Source organism: Falco peregrinus, chromosome 1, assembly GCF_023634155.1.
Source record: "Falco peregrinus isolate bFalPer1 chromosome 1, bFalPer1.pri, whole genome shotgun sequence".
NCBI classification, from domain to species: domain Eukaryota; kingdom Metazoa; phylum Chordata; class Aves; order Falconiformes; family Falconidae; genus Falco; species Falco peregrinus.
Window position 1 is genome coordinate 26,082,698 of NC_073721.1, and position 23,997 is coordinate 26,106,694.

Genomic DNA, 23,997 nt, shown 5'->3' on the forward strand with positions numbered 1-23,997 from the left:
TTTGATGCTTTTAATTCAGTACTTAGAGTTTGACTAAGACAAAAACTGTGGCAATAAAATGTAAGCAGCCTTCATAGCAGCATAAAGTTTTGGGGTGGTTTTTTTTTTTTTCTAAGTATCATAATAAAATTCAAAGCTACACTCAGAGTAACTGTTCTGTTTCCTAAATTCTTGTTGCCAGTAGAAGCTTTTGTTTGTTTTTCTAGGAAGTGGATTCTGTTTAACTGTCCCCAGAGGTTTTAGGTTTTGTTTTTATTACAGTTTTTATTTATAAACTTTTTTTAGTTTCATGTATGCTGTTGGCACAAAAGGCCATTTGTAAACTGCATTGTAAAATGCATATGTTCCCAATATGCATTTATTCTATTTTGCATTATACTTAAGAAGTCTGGAAGAATGATGATGCATTCTAGGAAAGAACATGTAAAAGTGTTCCTCTGTTTTAATAAGTTGTTTTCTGCTCTTTAGGCAGATGACGTCAGCGCATTATTGACAGCAGCAATGCCTCCCTCTGCATTACCAACTTGCTACAAACCTCAGGTTATAAGTGTGTCCCAGACTACAGGTTCTACAGCTGATTCCCTGTCTTCTGTTCCATCCAGTCCATCCAGTCTGTCTGCTGCAAGTAGTCTTGACAACTTGTCTGGTAGTTTTTCTGAACTTCCTTCTGTTGTTGGTACAAACAGTGCAGAGGGAGCTGCTGTTCTGGAGAAAAAAGAAGGTGAGACGTTCTCAGTTAGGAACGACTAATATTTTCTACCATATGGTAAAAAGAATACATAAATGTAAAGTTTCCCACACATGCACACAATTACTATGACATATGCAGTATCCCTGTTCCTTATGCTGGCAGTAACAAGAAACAGAAGTCTTGTATAAGATCTTAGTACTTTCCCTTTACAGATTCTTTAAAATACTGCTTTTTTGGTGTACAGAACCAAGATGGTAATTTTTTTTTTAAAAGAGAAGTCAAATGAAATTCAGCTCCATACCAAACAGTATTTTACTACAAACTTTTTTCTAAGAGGCTATTCTTAGATCAGATCTTGAAAAGGTTACTTCTATATGATGTTTTAATTGTCAAAATACCTTCTGTTTGAACATGCATTTCTGGTAGCTAGTTGGTTATTTTGTGGAAGCACAAAGACTGCTTTTGGGGATGTGGAAATCTTACAATACTAGGGTACATTAAGTAATAGTTGCCACTGGTTAGTAATTCCCCATCTTCAGAAGGCCAGGAATTTCTGTCACTTCTTGTTGCCGCGGACAGTGTGAGGTGTGTGTGCTTTACTTTATAATACAGGTATGAATGTTCATTTTGAGTTTTTCTTACAGTTTCAGGTGTAGATTTTAGCATAAATCAGTTTGTACGGAACCTTGGCCTTGAACATCTGATTGACATATTTGAGAGAGAACAGGTAAGCACTACATTTATTTCCACATACTCTGCTAGAAAGCAAGGGAATAAATACTGAATGTTTAGAGTAATGTAATGAGACTTAAAATGAGCAAATTCAAAGTGAGTGGAATGAAGGAAAGGAAGGTAACTGGATTTTTAAAATTGATATATAATATAAATACATGCTCAAATACAAGTATATATAAAAAACTGGGGGCAATAATGTCTATATTGCTTTGAGAGTGTAGGTATGTTTTCTTTCAGTGGTATAAAAGGGTGGAGTAAATAAGTAGTCACTGTTGATTGGTAATTTCTGGTTTTGTTTCTGTTGGCTTGAATACATCTAGAAAATTGTATTTCTCAATCAGAAACATGACCCTTGCAAGCAATACAAGTTACACAGTTGTAGTTCGTAGTGTATTCATTTGAAGACAAAAGGTTGAAGAAAACAACTGGGTAGAAGCAAAGTACACAAATAATAATGCTAAAGTCTCCAGTGTTCATGTTCTTTTCAGACTTTTTATCTCGGCTACTGTGAGATATATTTTCACTGTCATTGACAGCTGTTCTGGTTTGTTTACTGTGTTGTACAAAAAGAAGGTGTTGCTTTCATTATAGATAACGCTGGATGTATTGGTTGAAATGGGACATAAAGAATTGAAGGAAATTGGAATTAATGCTTATGGCCATAGGCATAAAATCATTAAAGGAGTTGAAAGACTCATTTCTGGACAACAAGGTATATATTTGAGATTACGTAACACTGTCTTTATAGAATCCATTTTTGTGAATGTTGGATTATTCAAAATGGTGTCTCATTAGAAAGAACTGATAATTAAACTTGTCCTAGAAAATGGCACTTCAAATTGTAAGAATGTCTTCTGACTTGAAACATGAGCGCTTTTATTTGTGCTGTGAATTACTGTGAATCTTGCCTTTCAGTTCTCTAATTTTTTCTTTGTGCTCACTGTTCCGTGTTTACTTAGGTACAGTGCAAAATGATAGTAAGCTTTTTGTGATAGGGAAGATTTATCTACTTTGGAGTACTCTGGAGAGCAGGGCACATTCTCTATTGATGGGTTAGGGGCTGTGATGTCCTCTTCCATTGGGTTCTGCAGAAGAATACTATGTTTGCTCTCTCGGGAAGCTAGCTGAAAATCTTTTTTTATGCTTTTCTTTAAAAATACAGTTGGTGTGCTTCCAGTGAAGCCAAATTAACATAATTGCTTTGTTTAACAGCTTCAACTTGTATTTAAAGTTTAAGCTAAAGCCTCTCTAGTTGTGCAGCACTGTTGATACCACCACAATTCTGGGAACAGTATGCTTCATTTAACTATGACTGCATAAGAGAAAAAAAAAAAAAAATCAAACTTTTTTTTCCTCCTTGTCTCGTTAAAACATCACTTATTATTGTTTTGATGTTTTTCATAGGAAGGTAATAAATTCATTAGAATTGGTAGGATTTTTTTCCATTTGGAGACACCATCTGCAAATTCTCATACTCAAATCTGCACTCCACAGTGATGAGATGATCACTATCCCAAGATTTAGATTATTTTTTGCTTCTTAAAACAGTATTAACCAACCCTTAAGATAATCCTTTTTCTAGTAATGAAGTGTTTAAGTAAATCTTTATCGTTTTCTCTTAATTGTCAGATGTTTTTTTGACAGATTCATTAAGTATTTTGAATAAAAGTTACTTCAAGGTGTCATTTCAGCCTCATGTCTTGTTTGAGCTCTTGAATTTACACAACCAGTAGTCATATGCTGGTTTTGCCTTCCAAGTAGGCCTGAGGTATTTTTGAACATATGTATATTTGTACATATTTTAGTTAGTCTGTATATAGACAGGATGTCAAACATCTAAATCCTTCACCATTCCCACCCCCATTCTTTCTAGGCCTTTTATGGCAAGATAGCAAGAGTCTGGCACTTTCATTTGTTACATTAACCACAAGCATAAATACTTAAACTGAATGTTTCAACAGCTGATTTTTTTTTTTTTTTCGAGGGTGTGGTTTTGGGGTGGGGAGGATTGTTGTCATTTGGTTGTTAGGTCAACTTTCTATATCATGTCCTTTTGGGCTCATACACTCAAATATGGTTTTGTTGGTATTTTGACATCTTTTCCCGAACACAGTATAGCCATTTATTTCAAGGTTAGTCAGGCTTTTGTGAAGGAGCTTTATTGTGGTTCGTTCTTGCCAGAGTTTGCTGTTCCTGGACACTGTTACAGTTGCACACTGCTAATATGAGGCTCCTCACTGTGCATGAATATGTAGTTCCCCTTTTCCCCGCATTATTCCTTTCTAGAGAATAATTAAGACAGACCCAGCATCTAACTGGTCACCTGCTAGTTGTCTGGGAAGGCCATGGACAGAAAGACACCTGATAGACAGTCTTTGTATTCTTATGTCCAGTAATTACATTACCATTTCTTGCCAGTTGTGATTGAAGTCTTTGTGTAAATTGACAATGGATTCTGATAAAATTCCAAGGGGTTTTTTTTGCATATTTGGAATGAATACTTAAAGGAAACTTCTCTATCCGTGTCAGGCTAGGCCTTTGAGGTTGCCGGATGATCTTAGTTCTTTTGTCAGCTCTTTCTGCACGACCATTGGAAAAAACATTCCTACTGAATTAGCACTTCCAAGTCAGTTCTCTTGTTCATGATGCCATTGCCATCAGTAGTCATGGACCCTGTACTGGACAGGTTGCTCACTGTTTCACTGTCTAGACTTGAAATGAACTCATAGATAAGCAGTTGCTTACTTAAACTTTCCCTGATGTACATTAAAATACCGAGCTAAGCACAGACAAATAGGTTACTATGTCTGGAATGTTTATTCTTGTTGAGAGAATGATTGATCAATATCCAGACCCCACTGCTGTGCTTTTCATTTATATTACATGTATATTACATGTATGCATGGTAATGTATGGGTAGGAGTTATAAACAGAGATGCTGAAAAAGTATTCTTGAAACTAATGAAATGATTTGAAGGAACGTACTTTGACATCTACAAAAATGTGTCTGATGGGAGGCAAATAAAGTAATTGGTAATCTCTGCCTTCTTTAGCTGCTAACCTCTTCGTCTTGTAAACTAGGTTTTCAGAAAATGGTCCTTTTAAAAAGAAAAATCTCTTGCTGGTTAACATTCTAAATCTGCAGTCTTAAAGCAGTTTCTGAAGCTGTTGTGTTTTTATATTCACAGGACTTAACCCATACCTGACTCTAAATACTTCTGGTAGTGGAACTATTCTCATAGATCTTTCCACTGAAGATAAGGAATTTCAATCGGTAGAAGAAGAGGTATGCCTCTCAGTATTTTTGTAATTTTTACTGAAGAAGATGAAGTAGTATTGCTAGGCAATTTAATAGTGCAATAAACGTCACTAAGCCTAATAAAAACTTGCATTAAGGGTACTTCGGATTTCAACTTTAATTGCACCATTTACAATCTGTGCTGGTGATGTCCGTAACTTTTCACTTAGGTTATTACTGTTTGTAGTATTTTTAAAACCTCTGCTCTATAGAAAAGCTCTTTCACATAATGTAACAAAATGTGTATTCTATGCTACCTGTTGCTTGTCTGTTATACACAGTTTTAAGTCACTTCTTCCGAAGTGTCATAATCACACAGGACAAAATTCTGAAGAAACAATATTCTAAATAGGTTAGTGACAATCTTGCTCAATTTGAAAACTTCACCATAGACTACTCAAGATATTTAAAAAAAAAAAAAATCATTAAACCTGTCCATGTGCATCCACAAAATTTGGCTTTACTTAATATACTGTCACTGCCTAAAAACTTCTTGTGTGATTTTTTTAGTTTATTTTTGTATTATTTTTTTTATATTTCTAAGACAAGAGTTGTTCTTTTGATTATTTGACTGAATGAAGGATATGTGTTTTGAATGTGTTCTGAAACAAAGTGATCCTTCTTAAAATTCTCAATCTTCAGATGCAGAGTACTGTCCGAGAGCACAGAGACGGAGGGCATGCTGGTGGAGTGTTCAATAGATACAACATCTTAAAGGTAACTGTTGCATTTTTATGGTCGATGGTTACAGCTTTAGAGTTTGGTTGAAACTAAAAATGTCCACAAAATGTTCTGCGTTTGTTTGTTGAGTTCCATGATGTGATAAAATGTGCTGTTCTGTGACATAGAGGAAAAAGATTATCTTCCAGGGAAATTCAAAGAGTAAGATTATATGGAAAAACTGCTTATGGGTTCATAGTTGTTAAGAAATTTCATGAGAAATTGACATAGAAGGACCTCACAGAAAACTGCAGAAAGTTTTATAGGAAACAAAAGAAGGTTTCTGTTGAGGGAATGGCAGAGGAAAAAACATCAAGAAGTAAAAGCAAAGCTCTTGAAGCATGGAAGTAAGGGTACCTATTTTGGCTTGATATAATGCTAAAGAAGCTTAAAACACCAGGCAGTAGACAACCTTGCTTTAAATAATTTAGTGGAATTTTGGTTTGTATTCATTTTTTTTTTTCACCCAGAAGAAATGGGTCATTTTCATTAAAATGATAAAGATTTTGATTTGCAAGTAAGTACTATGAAGTTTTATTGTGAATTGACGTTTTGGTTTCCCCAGTAGAACTGATATATCTACACACATAAGGTTTTGTCAATGTCCAGCATACCTCTGAAGAGAGTACGTAATTTACTTTCTTGTAGAAGTGTTCTAAAAGTCTTCATGGAAGACACTTCTTAATTTACTAGATGATCTTTTTACTAGTGGTTTGGCATCAAGCTATGTTTGGAGTGATACTCAAGTAGGATTGTGACTAAACCTGCTAAATTTAAATTAAGGAGTATTGCTCAACAGATGTTTAAAATTAATTGATTCTTAATTAAGCATGTAATCATGATTTACTTAAGTTATGCTACAAGAGTCAGCTTCTGCAGGATAAATTAGAGAATTTGTGTTCCATTGAGTTCTAAGGAAAATATTCATGTTTAAGTAGCAGTTTAAATGTACTGCGGTGTAACTGCTAAGGTTAAACATCTGTCAAGTAAAGCAAATGGAAGGTTTCAGTTTCAGGGTGGAACTTACGTATTGACTGTTTCAGATTCAGAAAGTGTGCAACAAGAAACTATGGGAAAGGTACACTCACAGGAGGAAAGAGGTCTCTGAAGAGAATCATAACCATGCTAATGAAAGGATGCTGTTTCATGGTGAGATACTGAAATACACCTTATGAATTCATTTCACCATCATAACTTCACCTTTACTGGAGGGCTTCTACTGGCTCAAAGTAAATTTTCTCAGCAGAAATAGGTTCTAGGTTTTGTGTAAGTTTTATACGAGCAGGTGTTTGTATATGTCACGATGGCATATATATTGCACTGCATCTTTCTTCTGAAATTTGCATGTCCTTGTCTCTGCCCAAAGAAGACTTTGGAGGTCTAAGTGAAGACATTTTAGCAATTATGAATGGAGATTAAGGAGTGGGCCTCCTCCTTGGTTAAGTTACTAGTTCTGTTAAGTTACTAATTCTGTTTTATCAGCTGTATGACCAAAATAATTAAGGGTCAAACTTTATTCTACTATGGGTTGTTTTGGGGTGGGATTTTTTTGTTTTCTTGTTTTTATAATTTGGTAAGTTAGTTCTTGTTAATCATTCCAGAAAAGATAGCTTATAACTAGCAAATTATAGCCAATTGAAAGCTCTCCTGTGCACAGGTACTTGTTTTTTCCTGATGAGCAAATGAAGCAAATTCACAGTACATCCTTACAATGAATGCTACATAGTTCCCAATGTAGTACACTACTGTTGGAAGCAGCCCTAACACTGTAATTAACTGCTTGCCCAAACTTGTAGATACCTAAATCCTGGGGTTTTGACTGTGGTCTGTACCTCTGTAAGAGGAAACAGGCTCTTAATGGAATAACCTGTCTTTAAAGGAAAATCTTAAATTAGTTAGATAATAACAGAATTATTCCTGCAACAAAACAATTAATGCTTTATGCGTTTCTATTTATTTTTTTAAACCTTTAGTTTTTCTAGCTTTTTTTAAGAATTAACATATGTCTTTAACCACATACGCCACTTGCAGAAGGTGAAGAGCAATCTTTTTGTCCTCATCTGGAATCTTCTGCTTCATAGAATCATTTAGGTTGAAAAAGACCTTTAAGATCATTAAGTCCAACTTGTAAACCTAACACTGCCAAGTCCACCACTAAACCATGTCCCTAAGCACCATGTCTCTTAAATACCTCAAAGGATGGGGTCTCAGCCACTTCCCTGGGCAGCCTGTCACAATGCTGGACAACCCCTTCAGTGAAGAAATTTTTCCTCATATCCAATCTACACCTCCCCTGGTGCAACTTGAAGCTGTTTCCTCTTGTCCTATCACTTTTTACCTGGGGAAAAGAAACCAACACCCATCTCGTTATAGCCGCCTTTCAGGTAGTTCTAGAGAGTGATAAGGTCTCCCTCCAGCCTCCTTTTCTCCAAATTAAACAACCCCGGTTCCCTCAGCCATTCCTCATAGGACTTGTTCTATTATAAAAATCCTTCCTAAAAAACCCCATGCTTTTTTTGAAATTTAATGGGTATCAAGTGTCTTGAGATGCAGAATGCAACTCCTGTGAACAGATTATTCTTTAAGGCCAAATTTTATGACCAGTGCAAATAAATAAAGGTTTACATTTATTGCTTTTTTTAATGCAATCTACTCAGTGCTAGGAGTAAGACAGAATTTGCGTAGTGATGCATTCAGTGAATCTTGGTTAGAATGAAGCCCTGCCAAAGGGAGTGCAGATTCACAGAGCCTTCTCTTGCAGCAAGACTTGTCTCAGATACTGTCCTTTATAAATCTTTGCTAAAATTGTACACTTTCCAGCTACTGTTCTTTCTTAATACCTCTAACAAATCAGCTGTGTAATTCTGAGGTTAGAATTTCTGGAGATTGATTTCCTTGTATGTGTAGAAAAATGTATAAAAAAAATTTGGGAATGGATGATTGAATTGTGACACACACAAAAATTTCTGTATACTGTATTTTCTGTTTTACTTCCTTTCTCTTAGGCTCCCCATTTGTGAATGCAATCATTCACAAAGGCTTTGATGAGCGACATGCCTATATAGGCGGCATGTTTGGAGCTGGGATTTATTTTGCTGAAAATTCTTCCAAAAGCAATCAATATGTGTATGGAATTGGAGGTGGCACTGGATGTCCAGTTCACAAAGATAGATCTTGTTATGTTTGCCACAGGTAAGTTCTGCAAAAGAATCTGATTTTACATTTGTACATTGTGTTACAGACCATCAAGTAAGCAGAACCTCTCTCTAAAGAAATATTTGCTTGGTAACCAAACCTTCTCAGCACTCTATATGCTGGGCTTAAGAGACTTTCAGAAAACTTTGATATTTAAGTCTTAACCTTTAACCATCTTCAGTGTGCTCAACCAAACCTTTGCCCTTAACTTACTGTAGAAGTCACTTGGGTAGCCAGAGAGTGAAGAGGTTCCACTAGATCAGGGGTCCTCAAACTAGGCCTGTGGGCCGGATACGGCCCCCCGGGGTCCTCAATCCGGCCCCCGGTATTTACAGAACCCCCCCACCCCCAGCGGGGGGAAACCAAGCAGCCGCAGATGGCTGCCTGCCACTTCATCGAAGCGCCTGGTTAAAAAGTTTGAGGACCCCGGCACTAGATGCTTCTGTGAAATGTGAGGGTTTAGTCCATTGCCTATTACAGAGAAAGGAGAAATTCAGTGATATTCAGATGCTGTACTTCTTTGAGGAGAACGTACTTTATAACAGTCAGCCCCCATGTCCCTTCTGCTTCACACTCTGAAATATAGATGTGGATTTGTGGAGACTCCACCACTAATTGAGTTCTTAAATCCACTTTCCTGCAGAACACCTTTTTTATCTTACTGACACCATCAGTTCAGAATAGAGTTATTCTTGCTTCACAGAGTTAATTGTGGTAGTGGCCATCATTTCAAATATGACAATGATTTGTGTGTTTCTGTGCTTTTTTTTTTTTGCATTGCTATGACATAGATAAGGTCATTCTTCTAGTATCCTTCCTTGACCCTCTGCCCTTTTTCATATTGTTTACTCTTTTCTGACACTCTTAAAGAGAATAATCATCCAGAGTTATAGAGGATGTCAGTCTTTTCATGCTTTCTGAGGTTTTGAAAAATTTGTCTTGTATGAAGAATTAGGAAAGAAAAAGTTTTGGCTGAGCAAAATGGTACATAACATCAGTCTACAAAAATGCTGAGATTCCATTGCTATTGCAGTAGTACATATGTAAAGAATTAAGTATCCTTGTTCTGTCTTTTTATAATGAAAACAACATAACATACTGACAAATGCTAGTATGAGGTATTTTGTGTTGACCTAGAGTTTGCACTTGGCCTTGATGCTGATTTGGCTGTTGGATATGAATCTAGTGTTAGAACACCAGTGAATTACATTGTTAGTATGAGTGATGGGGGCGACACCCTCAGAAAAATAAATAAATAAATAGACCATGAAAAGGTAGTGACAATCTTTAAGTATGTTAGGCATGCTGTTTTTAGTAATTAAAATAAATATTTTTTGATGTTACTTCCAACCCCTTCCTCAGGCTAAAGAGCTTGTCCGAAGGGAGCATAACTTTTGTTGGTCAAAACAGAACTTTAGAATTTTGTGAACTACAAAAGAGAGACTGAAGTGGCTTTAAAGTTCTCTGTTCTCCTCAAGTAAAAGTTTAAAATTATGAAGATAATCTTTCTGGAACTTCACAAGCATTGTGTAATCATGGTCCTTTTTCCCTTTTAACACAGGCAATTGCTGTTTTGTCGTGTAACGCTGGGCAAGTCTTTCCTGCAGTTCAGTGCTATGAAAATGGCTCATTCTCCCCCCGGACATCATTCAGTTACTGGGCGACCCAGTGTAAATGGATTGGCATTGGCAGAATATGTCATTTACAGAGGGGAGCAGGTAAATAGCTTTTTGGTTTAGTTTTTCAGACTTGTTTTGAAGGCATGTAATGTGTTGGGGTTTTTTTTTACATTCAAGGTGCTAGGACTTGCTTTTGTCTTAAAACAAACTCCAGCTGTGGTTGCAGGTGAAAGGATCCATGTTTCCTGAATGCTCCAGGCATTTACCTTTTTTTTGCCTTTTCTTCTTTGGCATAAATGCTTTTTTTCCTCTCTCTAGCAAACACTCTGAATCTATCCAGAAAATGAAATCATAATAAAGAAAGTGTGTGTTGCTCTTTCAGGCTTATCCAGAATACTTGATTACTTACCAGATCATGAAACCTGAAGCTACCACTGAAGCTTAAGACAAATTACTTGTGGGAAACCATCAGACTTTGGATAGGAAGATACCAGTGGCTGCCATCCTGTTAATTACAATGAGTTGATAAAAAAATTTCATCTACAGGTGATGTGGTAGCAAATGTGAACAAAATACACCATATTTGACTTGATTAAAGCTTTAATAATGTACAGTATGTTTTTCTAAAATTTCAGAAATGTTCTCTTTTTCAGCACTTTAACAGATACCATTCCAGGCATAAACTGGGGTTTGGCTGTACTAAATTATAAACAAAAATTAACTTGAAACTATGGTTTTATACAATACTGCGTTGAAATTTAGCAGAAATTGTAATCTCTATACAGGAACTCGTTTTACTAATATTGTGTTCTTTAAAACACTGCATTTACACTGAAAACATTTTCATTTGTAAAACTGTAAATAAGAGCTTTTGTACTAGCCTGGTATTTATTTACATTGCTTTGTAATATAAGTGTTTTAGAACTGCAACCTTGTACAAAATGTTTTTTCCAGATGTTGGTTTGTTCATTTGTGTTTTCTCATGCACGACAGATTTGAAAAGCCAATTTCTTTCAGGGTTTATCACTCTTTTGTGAGGGAGAAAGCAAATTTTATCTGAAGAGGTTTAGAGATAGCCAACTTCAGACTGAATACGCAAATTTTTGTTCTGTGTTTTTATTTATGAAATATACATTCCTGAGAATGATGGGCTATGAAAATAGAACATTCCAGCTGAATACTAAAGTGTTTTTCCACCTACTTTCTAGAGTTCCATATTTTATTTCTGTAAAATGTCTTCTGAAATTTTTATTTAACTATAGGTATAGTTAACCTGTATCCTCACTTCAAGGCTAGTAGACCTTGTAAGTTACAGTTTTAGTAAATTATTTTCTTTGAATGTAGTTGGAAAATTAACCTCAAGGAGGTCTTTCTTGAGTTCCTCTTGCTTACATTTAAGCCAGGAAGTTAAATAGTTTATTCCTAATATGGGGGCAAACAACTGGCCTTTTTTATATGCTTATTTTGGTAAATTAATCTACCTGTTGGTGCCCTCAGGATATGAGTATTGCAAGGTGGAAATGTTAAAAATCATCCTATCATCTCCTGTGTTTCTTCCATGTTAACGTTCAAGCAGTAGTTGAAGCAGGTGCCTAGAAGTGTGCTTATCTGCAGTGCTTTTGGCTGAGTGGAACTGGTTGGGGTGCAAGGTTCTGCTCCCTGTGCTCAGCCAGCTGGGCAAGGAGTGTTGAAGTGGGATGAGCAGCTCTTCCGTAACAGCAGCTGCCTTTGGTAGCCCTGGTAAGTCTGCTTGGATGGGGGAAGAGTACAAAAGGTACAACCCTCCATTCGAGTCTCATTCAGGGTTCCTGAATGCACCGGTCAGTTCAGTCAGCCCTATCATACCTCTCTTGTGTATTTTGTTTCTCTTCCATCTGCGGTTTTTACCTACATATTTTAAAAATATGTAAATACAAATTATAGTTCATTTGGGGTTAAAGTGGTTAGGAGTATATTTTAGTTGTTTTCTATTTCTACATACAGGAAACTGTCCCAGAAGACAATTTATTTGCAGGGCATGTTATCATACCATGGTTTTAAATGTAGTAACTGGTCAAGATAATGAAATTGTCTTGCTGATGTGGTGGTTATGTGATTATGCTCTATGTAAAAATGTATTGAACCTTACCCAGTTATGTGGGGAATCTGAAGAGTAGGATTGCATAACTCTTGCAGAAAGTAATACTGGCTACGAATAAACAAGGCTTTGATTTTTAGCTATTTCTCCCAGCATGTTGCCTGTTCCTTAGGTATAGTAATGCTGGAATTGGTGTTCATGCAAAATCTGTTAAGTATGTTTAAAACTTTTTTGTTATTGCTAAAATGCTTCATTCTCTATGAATGATCACTTAATGTCTTGTAAAATATTGTGGTATGATAGCATTTTAAGTGGTACCACAACGCTGGTTTTGTCTGTTTGGGGATTTTTGAGCTGTTTTTTTGCATGACATACCTTGCACTCTGAAGATGGAAGCTGTAATGATTTGATAATACTGACTATTGAGATGAACCTTTAATCTTTTGTGCAATTAGTTCTGCTTTACTCATCTTGAAGTGTCTTTACATGTACTGTATGACATTCCATATCCATTTAACACTAAATAAATTTAATTCACTGGTTTTCTAGTAGCATGGGAGTAATTGCAGATGTAGTACATCAACCCATTGTTTTAAATGCACGCATGCACAATAATATAACAAACTACATCATTAGAGGAAACATTAATTGCTTTAAATAGAAAAGCTTTTAATGTGGATTAAAAACTGTAAATACTGTGGAAACTTGTAGTTTGGTACAGGGCTAACAAACAGCTCTAGCTATCACTGAAAATATTTTAATAATAAATCCAGAAGTAAGCTTTGATTTATGTATTTAAAACTCCACTATATGGTCCAAAACTGAAAAAGAAAACTGCCTTACGTTGGTTTTGTAAAATGAAGAGTAACCTGAAAAGTCTTACCTTTCAGGTAACTGCATAGGTTTGATACATACATGAGAAACAACAGAAGTGCTGCTTAGATCAGTTGTAGTATTGCAGTAAGGAAATAATTTTATTTCGGTAGGACCCACGTGTATGGTAGGAGGTTTCCAAAACCAGACTTGTATAGTATACAAGATTTAAATAGAAATGAGCACTAGAGGGCAGGAAAGCAAATGTTTAGTAAGATCAAGGATAATGAAAATCATTAAAGTATCTTGGGACTACAATTTCCCATAAAGTTGCTTCTGAAAATTCCACCTATCTGGGGTTGTAAAAAATCAAAATTAACTTTCAATTTGCATTATTTTTTTTTAAACTAAGCAATTAGTATAAAAGTGCGTGCTGCAACTAAGCAAATTGAAAATGTTAGGGTTTCTTCTTAAAAACTTTAGTCAGAACTTAGACCTTAGTTCTTAGAAATTAGTAATTTAACCAGACTCTTCTGTCATATATAACTTAAAAACTTAAGATTATCTGTACAGTGTATGTTCAAGAGGTATCTGGGCACTAATTTTTAATGGAAGTAACTTGTGTATAAAAGGAGTTGTTGCCTTTTCTACCATGAACTTGCTTGTTAAACACCCCGCTGTGTGTGTACATGACTACACACACACTTGCTCACTCTCACTTCATTTACCAAGAAGCTGAGGAAAAGTTAAAGTGACTTTTCCAGCAGAGCACCATTGTCAGTTAGGGTGCTGCAGCCTAGGAGCCATTTCCCCTTCTCCTGCCTACCGCCTGAACTTAATGTAATGAAACAGGTTTTTCTCTTTTGGCAGAAACAACAACAGAATCCCATGGGTGGCTTGCGTTCTGCCTTCCAGTAAAAAAAATATAAAGGCTTGATTTGTACTCGTCGAATGCAACAACACAGCAAAGACTGCTTTCTCACCTTCAGTGAACTGGCAAATCAGTCTGAGGTCTGCCCCTCTGTGGTTCTTGGAGCTGTGCTTTTCCTGCGCCCGCTGAAGTTGCAGGAGGAGGTAGAGGTAGTGTCAGCAAGGGAAGCGCTACAGCTGAGCAGGTAGAGGGAGGCGTGTGCCTCTTTTTGCCCCTTTCCAGCAAGCATAAGCAGTGGTATGGCTGAGAGTATCAGAAGGGTTTCTTCCCTTTGCCTGTGGCTCACTAGATCAGAAAAAGCTGCAGGCAGCCAGAACAGAATGCAAGTTTAAAAAAAAAAAAAAAAAGAAAAAAGCATGTAGATGACTGGTTTGAAGTTAACATGTTCTGCCCTAAAAATGGGCAAGGTTGGTAACTGAGAGAAGACACATGGGAGGGGAGAGATGGTAAGAGAGCTAATAACAACCTGTAAAGAAAGGCAGGCAGGTTCCACAAGCACTGAGAAGTTACGGTACAAATACCTAATATAATTATTAGGGATGGCCAATATAATCATGATACATCAACTTCCCAACTTCTGTTTGAGTTAAAACAGCATGATGTGTAGCCAGTTACAGGGATTTCAGAATAGCTCCTCTTGAGAACATCAGACATGTTGGGAAGGTGGAAGTTGCAGCCAATTCAAAACATTAATGTTAGCCCGGGCAAATGATGTGTGCAAGAAAAAGAAATGGGATTTAAAAACTGAAGGCAAACGTCCTGTACAATAGCTCGTAAAAGCATTGGTTTTGAAGCAGAAACAAGCTGAAAAACCACAGTAGACAGCATACCGGTAAATTAAAGTATGTCACATCAAATCATCTACCTGGATTCCGTCTAGTGGTAGGATGTATATGGGGAGGTGGTTGTGGGGGTTTTGTTGCAGCCAGAAAATTCAAGTAAGGAAGTAGAGGTCAGATCCATCTCTCAAACTTAGCAGTTTTACCAAGATTACAGTTTATTCAGCTGCAACTCAAGTATGTTTCAGCTGGGATCTTAATGGGTGATGGTGAAGGGAATCGGGGTGGTTTCTCACAGGATACAGTCGCAGTGTGCACGATGCCATTGCACAATGTGCGTGCAGTGACACGGCTGCGAGAGCGCTTGCGTGCCAAGTTTTGAAGTTAGGACCATGAAGAGTTTTCAAAGGATCATAGTAGTAGTATTTAGAAAACTTAATATTCAAAATAGATTTAAATTGTTTAAGGAGCAGAGGAAAATGCCCTAGTGCCTCAGAACATAGGATTGACACTTTTTATAGCTGGAACAGTAGCTTCATGTCAGCTGATACTACACTTTACAGATCTAGGTTGGTACCTGTGTGAAAGGATTAATACTGATTCGTTAAGCTAATAGGAACAGCCAGAGAAACGGACTTGATTCTGGGCTGCTGGTGTGTGGTTTTGTGTTGTCTAGGTGCTCTTCAAAAAGGTGACATTGTCCAGCAATATATTTGGAGGCTTATTTCACAACAAGAAAATTATTCAGTTTTTTGAGGCAATGGGCGTCACAGCTCAACAGACATGTCTAGAAGATCTTATTGGTCTGATAAATAAGCGGGTAAATAAAGCAAGCAGGTAAATAAATGAAGTGAGTAAATAGGATTGCCATGTAAGTAAAACAAATAGAAACAAAAGAAAAGTTAATTTTGTTGTGAAGATGAGTAGCAGTAAATCAATCAGCCATATATAGTATTTGTGACCTAATTGAGTGGGATATTGTCTCTAATAGTTTTTAATTATTGAAGTAGTCAAATTGGAAGCTGACAGCCGTTACGTTAAGTATTGTTATAATTAACAATAGACTGAACTACCAAACAGTCCAAAAATGTCATCTTTAAATAAATAAATCTGTATATGATGACCAGTGCCTGATAGATAGTGGTTCTCTATTTGGAAGTATTTTTTTGAAGCATTGCAAATATGCAATAAAATAAATTAGTTTTGGGTTGGTATTAAAGGGCTTCACCTTGAACAATAAATAATCATTAGAATGCCACTTTTCATAAAACAAAGTCTAATTCAAGATCTGTGGAAAGAACTACTTTAGGGAAAGAACATACATAAGAGTAAGTTACTAAAAGATATATAAATAATTGAAGAACGATATAAATAAGGGCAGTTTTGCAGATAGCATAGTCCGGTAGTAAGGAGGCCCCTGAAGCAGGTAGTATAGAAAATGCTATTTAATGCAAAGATTCTAAAACCAGTGATCAGACAAAGAAATTTGACTTCAAAATAAAGGGACTAATGCTAAGTTTATTTGAAAAGATTAGGAATATGAAAATTCACTAGAAGCTGCAAAAACATGGGTTTTAAGAGAAGAAAATGTTCTGCTGTTTGGACTAGAGCTCTACAAATGGTGAATGGGTTAGCATGTTGCTAGTGAGATGGATTTCTAAAGGGACAGCACTTGAAGAAAAAAATGGACTTAAAAAAAGGGGATGGGAGGGATTGATTGGGTATCTCAGAGATGTAGCAGACACGTTAACAGAGAAAATCTGGTCAGTGGTATACCAGAAGATCTGAAATCGCCTACGCAAAATTGGAATGAAAGGCACCAAGTGTCTTGATAAGGAGACAAAACCAGAGAAAAGCGCTGGTCATACCTGTGGTGGAGTCAGATTGCTGAATTCCTGAAATAAAAAGCTTTTAAAATGAACCTTCTATCCAATGTCCTATTTATCTGTGCCACCTAAACAGTTTAAATATCTTTAAAAGCTTCTGAGCGTTTGTATAATCATACTGGAAATGAGGCAGAGTGGCAGAATGATGAGATGGTGCTAGCACGTTTCAAGCAGTCCTCAACAGGGCAGACTCGTCCCAGGGTGGAATTTTAATGGGAATAACCAGTTATGGATAGGGTTAGACAAAATAATATGGAAACCTGCTCTTTTTTTTGTAATTATGTATTAGACTAGATTCCAAGGCACTTCTTGTGAATTATCACCTGCTATTAAGAGTGCACTTAATCAATTATAATTTCAGGAAAACCTAATAAAAAGAACAGATGTTTGTAAAATGCAAGAAAGAAATAATAGTAATTTCAGGCCTGGGCCTATTAAAAGGAATATTTCACACTTACTGTAAATGGTATTATTTATTCAGGGACATGCTTTAAAGCCAGGTTTGGATTGTTTTACATATATAAGTAATGTTTGTCTGCTGTAAGGAAATAGTCCAGCAGAAATATTGAAATCATTACAATAATTGGCAAGAGAGATGAGAACCTTGTACGTATGGCAACTTTTAATAGCCAAGGACTTGTACAAAATGGTCTGTAAACAAATAGTTATGGATTTAGGTATACCTGCTTTCTGTCTTCTGAGACTTCCCTCCCCATTCCCAGAAGATGCCAGCTTTTCAGTAAAGGAGTTTAACAAAATGTGTGAGTTAAATATTTCATATATCAAATTTTGGTTGGGGGGGGGGGGTTTGGTTTTGGGGTTTTTTTTTTTAAAGAAGATAGAGTAATAATGCAATGTACAATTAATAGCGTAAATATTATTGTGTAATAGGTGCATTGTTATGTATTACAGATGTTTTATTGCTATATCAATAAATAACATATTTTCCTTTTAAAAAAAAAAGAAAAGCTTTAAAAAATAATGTTTAATATGTCTCTTTCACTGGACTGATTTTACAGTAGACGTTTTGGGGAGTTTGTGGTTCAGCATCTTTAACCTACTTGAAATGAAATAGTGGGTTTGGAGTCACTGACCTACTAGCTGTAGCATAATGAATTTTTTTGTATTTGTAAACACAATGAAATTGCATATATTTGCTTCAGAATTCTGTTATTCTCTGAAAAATTAATCAGAACTAGATTTATACATACCCTGATTTAGCAATACAAGTATTTTAAGGTTATTAACCAGAACAGTTGGCTTCTCAAACTCAGACACCATTAATTCTCCCCTGTTGAATCTAATTCTGGAGGTAAAACGTAACCAGGATTTCCCAAGCAAATTCACGAAGTATGCCCTTTAGTTTTAAAACTTACATTATTCTGGTTCCTTCTTTTTCTTAGCATTTTGCCTCTTTTGACCCAGTGGAATTACTTGACTTATTTACTTGTGGCTACCTAAAATAAAGCCTCGCTTCATTAGCACTGGTTCTCCCTTATACTGAGATCAGAATGGTTTTTGGCAGGCAATGCTGTAGGGAAAAGGGTGGATACAAATCTCTGAAATTAACTCCCTGAACTAAGCTTTTGCTTGTTTACATCAGGAGGGGCTTGCAGGTCGTTCAGGAAGGTTCTGGCAGCCAGACCATCTGCCTCTCTTCCCTGAGCAACACTGAGGGGTCCCCATTGCGTTCTCCATCACCACTGCTACCGGTGGCTCCAGAGACCCTGCTGTCAGAGGTGTCGCTAAACAAGTAGCGTGGCAGCCTGCGGTCACCTGAAAGGCTGGGGCTGTTATCAGTGGCCTTTTGCACCTTCTCCCTGGTTACAGAGCATGGGACTTGCTGGCGTTAAAGACCTCAGCTCCCGGATTCGGAGTCTGCCCTGCTAGAGGCTCTGGGCCTGGTCAGAGAAGCACTAGACGTCTGTTCTGGGTGGCTGGAGCTTTATGTTCTAAAATGTTTGAGCGATGTGGATGGCATGTGACAGGAATACACACATCCTAAATGAACAGCAGTTTCCATGGGGATCTCTGTAGCGATAGATAGCAGACAGCCCCACATAATTTTTATTGCTGAAAGTTCCCATTTTTCTACAGATGTTTCTCTAAGCATTTTCTATAATTTTGCCTGGTTTCTTTTTTCAGCTCAACTCTGAACAAGGGAATTTGACCCAGAGTTCTGTGGTAGTCACAGTGGCCACTGAGAAGCTGAAAGGCACTTCAGTTTAGATAAAAGTGAGGTTTATCCAGCTTGCTCCAGGTAACTTCATACAAAAATACCATCTGCTGTGGTGCTTTAAAGTACACCTGGTAAAAGCAAACTATCATAGAATGGTTTGGGTGGGAAGGGACTTTTAAAGGTCACCTAGTCCAACCCCCCTGCAGTGAGCAGGGACATCTTCAACTAGATCAGGTTGCTCAGAGTCCCATCTGACCTGACCTTGAATGTTTGCAGGGATGGGGCATCTACAGCTCCTCTGGGCAACCTGTTCCAGTGTTTCACCGCCCTCACTGTAAAAATTAAGATTCATTCTGGTCAGTACTAAAGAACCTAAATTGCAACTGGTATTTTTAAACCTTGAATGTGAGAAGGAAAACATGAGTATATATTTCTAGAGGTCTTTGATTTAGAGAACTCTGCTTGCTTTGAAGTAGGATATTTCTATTCTGAGAGTTAAATCGTAACAGTAAGATCACATCATAATAAAAGCTGTGCTGTTTTTAAGTAGTTTCAAGTAAATAAGGAGTATCTGCCTGAGAGAAGTGGAACTATGTCCAGCTTGTATTTATAGTTCAGGATTCAAGAAATTAAGTTAAGGAACATATACCACTAATTGTTAAGAGCAAGATAGATTAATCTGCGTACTAATGATGTAAAATGCATGTGAAATCTATATCTGCGTATGTGGAAAGTGGGGCCAGCGAGACCACCAGTTCTGCCAATCAGTCATTCACATTTCCCACTGTTTTCCTCTATTGTAGCAAAATGTGAGAAGCTGCTCTCAGGCCACACAAACAATGCTCTTTATTGGTCTTTACTGAGGCATGATCGGGCGTCTGTGCTGAGACTGCAGCCTCAAAGAAGTGCTGCTTGATGACATCTGGCAGCCTGGCTTTGCTACGGATAGATTTATGAGCTGTGAAAGATGGTCAAATTAACATCTTCTGCATTCTTGATAGGATTAGGGTTTCTGGGACATGCAGCCATTTGCATATTGCCCTGACTTACCACATTAGTATTGTGTTCGTGGCTCATTTTAATAGATTTGGCGGGCAGGGGAGGGCTTTCTGCCTTTACATCCTGCCATTGTTCAGTCACTCTTGGCAGTGATACAGCTGTGTTGGTTTACTAGCAGAAATCGTACTTCTTGCGCTTGATCCAGTTACAGTCTTAATGCAAATCTAGAGCAGCAGTGGTTGTAGTAAGCTCTTTCACTCAGGGAAGGATGCTTTTCACGAGGGATGAGCTCACACACACACAAAGTTGAATGATTAATGCACTTCTGTGAGAGTGCACAGAAGTTGTCTGTAGGAGTTAAAGATAAGATCTGACCCAAGCTACCTTTCTACAGCCTCAAGCAATTATTGAAGGTCTTAGAAAGCTTAATTTCATCAACAAAAACTTAACTAAAACCCCTGTTAGCATTAAATGCCTGTTTCTTTCCCTTCACCCCCTCCCCACACAAGACTTGGACGCTGTGGGTTTTGGTGGTTTGGTTTGGTTTTGTTTTCAGTGCTGGTCATCCAGTGCTGCTAAATTACAGCCTGTACTTGTCACTGGGCTGGAGGTTGTTCCAGTTTGCAAGTGGCTGGCCCAAGCCCAGAAAATACAACTTGGAGGATTTACAGATAGAAGGCAAACAGAACTGCAGTTAGTTCTGTGTAACCACATGGATTTTATGGTCTTGGTGATCCTTAGAGCCGGAGATCGTGGCTTCTCTATGCTGCTGCTGGCACAGCCTGGCACGCTCTAAATGCCCTGGCCAATAAGCGGGGGGAGTTTGGCAGTTGCACTGTCACCTTAACTCTGCTGTGTAATTCACAGTGCACAACGTTAGCTAGCTGGTAGCTAGTTTGAAATCACCATTTCTGCAGACCAGATACAGGAAAACGTAAATAAATGAATCTTTGTGGACTTGCATTCAGTTGCAAGAAACAAACAGCTTACGCTGCAGACTTACAGACATTTCAAATGAGATTTTGGCCATCCCGTCCTCGAAAGAGCTGGGCTTGCCTGGCTTCGGACACTCCCTTCAGCTCCTGTGTCATCCCTTCTCTGATGCCTATATGACCATCTGGGGAGTCTGATCCAGCTGAATCCTCTCCTGCCCCAGAATGCTTCAACCCAGACTGCTTCCCTGATTTCATTTGCAGTGTGGCTGCATAAACACTTGCACTGACATAAAAACATGGGCAATACCAAAAAAAAGTAGAAGGACAAGGCTGCCTCTTCCAGCTGCAAGGCCAGCTCCTGCTGACTGAAGCTGATGGCGTAAGCAATGCTCCCCAGCCTTGGGGTGCCAGCATGAGATAACCGCGTTAACTGCACAAGCATGTGGTGAGTGGCGTTTCCAAGGTGCAGAGAAAAGAAAGGATGTCCAGCAAATCGCTCTTTAAAATTTACAGAGTACATATATACTTTGTCCTTTACCTAGACTAGGAAATACTAAAAAATAAATAAGCTTTTCTTCCTCAGGAAACGATGACTTTTCCAGCTTAGCTTCTGCTTTCTCTACTCCAGTTTTTTACATTCACTTCCACTCGGATTTAAAGTTGGCGGTGCCTTCTCTCTAGAGCCCATTACTTTTGCTGCGAGTGCTGCTGATGGAAATATTTTCATTAACCTCATTTAGGAGTTAGCTGAAAATTTCCAACAAGAAGCCTGCGCTGCTCTGCAATCAGTTTAAATAACTTGAAAGGATTTAGCATCTGTGAGAGACCCACCATGCCATCAGCTTGTGGACAGAGGAGCTACAGAGGCAGAGATGTACACCATCATCTGAGTCTAATTTCCTTGGGCAGCAAAGAGTGCAAAAGCGGCAATGAAACAGCTCTGCCACCATGGCAGGTGAGGACCGCGTAAAAGGCAGAGCAAGCTGTGACAGATTATATTCTGGTGGCATGGGTGCGTAGTCCTGATTTTGTGATGTTATTTCATCCCTAAGACACATGTGCCACGTGGGCACATTGAAAGGGAGAAGGCAGCCGGCGCCAGGTGATGTGGGCTCCCCTGACCATCCCGGCATGGGCAGAAAGGGTCAACAGAGCCTCTTGGTGGCCCAGCAATGTTTTGTCCCCATGGGTGCCCCCTGCACATGGCTGACCCCTGCCCCAGGGCCGTCTCATCTCCTAATGATGAAAATGGGAGCCTTTTTCTCCCTTAGAACTATAACAAATTCTTCAACCTACTTTTTGCTTCCCAGTGCTGTTTTCCTACATGACTATGGCACTGTAAAGTTCCTGGCTCAGAGGCATCCATTGAAACAAACCATCATGTTACCACTGCTATTTACCGTGGACTAGTAAAGCTTTACAAGCCCCCAGAAGCTATTCAGATGCCGTTGATGTGTACATGTGTGGTGGGGCCGGGGGACGTTCATTGGCCCCGTGCTGGGTGGGATGACATCAGGCCCTGCTCTCCATAGGGCCCCCAGCTTGCCCCGACGTCTGCTGAGGGCTGCGAGAGAATAGAGCTGAGGGGAGAAAACCTTCACACTACACCCTCGCTGCTCCAATGAGAACAGAGGCAGCTTCAGCTCGGGATAAAAGAACTTAAAAAAAAAAAAAAAAAACCCACAAAAACAAAAAGAGGGAGACTGTAGTCTTGGAGCTACTATTAACAGGAGATGAATCGCAAGAGACCATTTCATGCCGAGGGACTTCAGAGCGCAGCATCCCCAAGAGCCATTAGTTCCCAGCAAGAGTCCTGCCGAAGCCCTTTGCTGTCAGGACAGAAGCATGCATATAAATTTTATACCATTTGTCTTTGAGCAGAGACAAAGGATCAGTTCTAAATCCCCAACATCTTGTCTCGACTAACATGAAATAATACTCTCTTGTGTGGCTGTCTTGTTACACTTTTCCTGTCAAAAGGATACTAGTGATAAATTTATTCATAATTTTGAAAGAGTTTGCTCTTAAAATCAAAAAAGCAGCAGCAAATGCATGGGGCCGAGGTTATATTTATTCCTGTTAGCACAAATCATGCTGCTGCTAAGGGCAGCGACTTCGGGAAGTGCGCAGTACTTTTTTTATTTGAAAAGAAGCACAGCTCTGACAAGTCAGCCACTAGGTTTTCTTCTCTTGCATTTCACTAAACTAACTCTGAGGATGATACATGTATTTTCTAGTTAACAAGGATAGTCTGAAAAAACCAAGAAATTACTCATGATTTTTTTGCTCTTTTTCAACTAAGAATTCAAACCCTATAGACGTTTTGGGACCTAAGACCTTTGCTTACTCATGCAAGAAAGTCTGCTGAATCCAGCAGACGGACTAAATAGGGGCTCGGGATATAATTTGCAGAATAAAATGCTTTAAGTTCTTTCTTATTAAATTATCAATGTGTGCCAAAGTAGACATTACATACCATTTTACATTTTAGGATTTAGATTTCTTTTATTGGACCAGGTTTTGTTCTATGTATTTCCTTCGTTAAATAGATACTTTAACTTCAGTACTTTGTGAATGTGTAATAAGAAATTATTTCATTCTGTGTTCACGGTGACACTTTCATCAAGTATTTTCTCATTTTATGACAGTTTAAATAGAAAATAATGTCATGTTAGGGTCTGAAATTACAAGTTAATCCTAAGAAGACTTATTTTACAAGGATCAATTACTCCTAGATTTCCTCTGACAGATAAACATAAAACTTCTCCAGCTGATCCAGCAGCTCTACAGTGGGTGTAAATCAGGTGAGTAAATGACATGACACAGGTGCCAGCGTGGCGATGGTGCTGGGTGTCTGTGGCACTGCCGGAGCAGGCAGCAGAGCCCTCTGCCCAGGGCACATGCCAACAGTGAGCTGTTACTAAAGGCGCGTACTCATCCAGGGTGCAGGGGCCAGCAGCAGGGACAGAGTTCCAATATATACATATATATAATTTTTATACATAAATATGTATTATGCATATGTGTATAGTTTTTATATTAAAATAGATTATTATTTTTTTCCCATCAGTGAAGCATCCATGTGTTTCCCTGGTGCACTGAGACCCCCCAGGCCGACCACCAGCGTTTGTCCCTGCCAG

At 38.1% G+C, this 23,997-nt stretch overlaps 1 protein-coding gene across 1 annotated transcript in view; it reads left to right on the top strand.

Moving 5' to 3' along the window:
• Window positions 1–12,886, top strand: part of TNKS2 (tankyrase 2) — a 32,695-nt gene extending 19,809 nt beyond the window's left edge. The window contains exons 19-27 of the mRNA XM_055800198.1: window positions 469–721; window positions 1,336–1,418; window positions 2,018–2,138; window positions 4,615–4,712; window positions 5,367–5,441; window positions 6,488–6,593; window positions 8,450–8,636; window positions 10,201–10,357; window positions 10,641–12,886. Coding sequence (XP_055656173.1) covers window positions 469–721; window positions 1,336–1,418; window positions 2,018–2,138; window positions 4,615–4,712; window positions 5,367–5,441; window positions 6,488–6,593; window positions 8,450–8,636; window positions 10,201–10,357; window positions 10,641–10,703 — 1,143 coding nt within the window. The 3' untranslated portion in view covers window positions 10,704–12,886. The remainder of the gene's footprint in view (window positions 1–468; window positions 722–1,335; window positions 1,419–2,017; window positions 2,139–4,614; window positions 4,713–5,366; window positions 5,442–6,487; window positions 6,594–8,449; window positions 8,637–10,200; window positions 10,358–10,640) is intronic.
• Window positions 12,887–23,997: the final 11,111 nt, after the last annotated feature.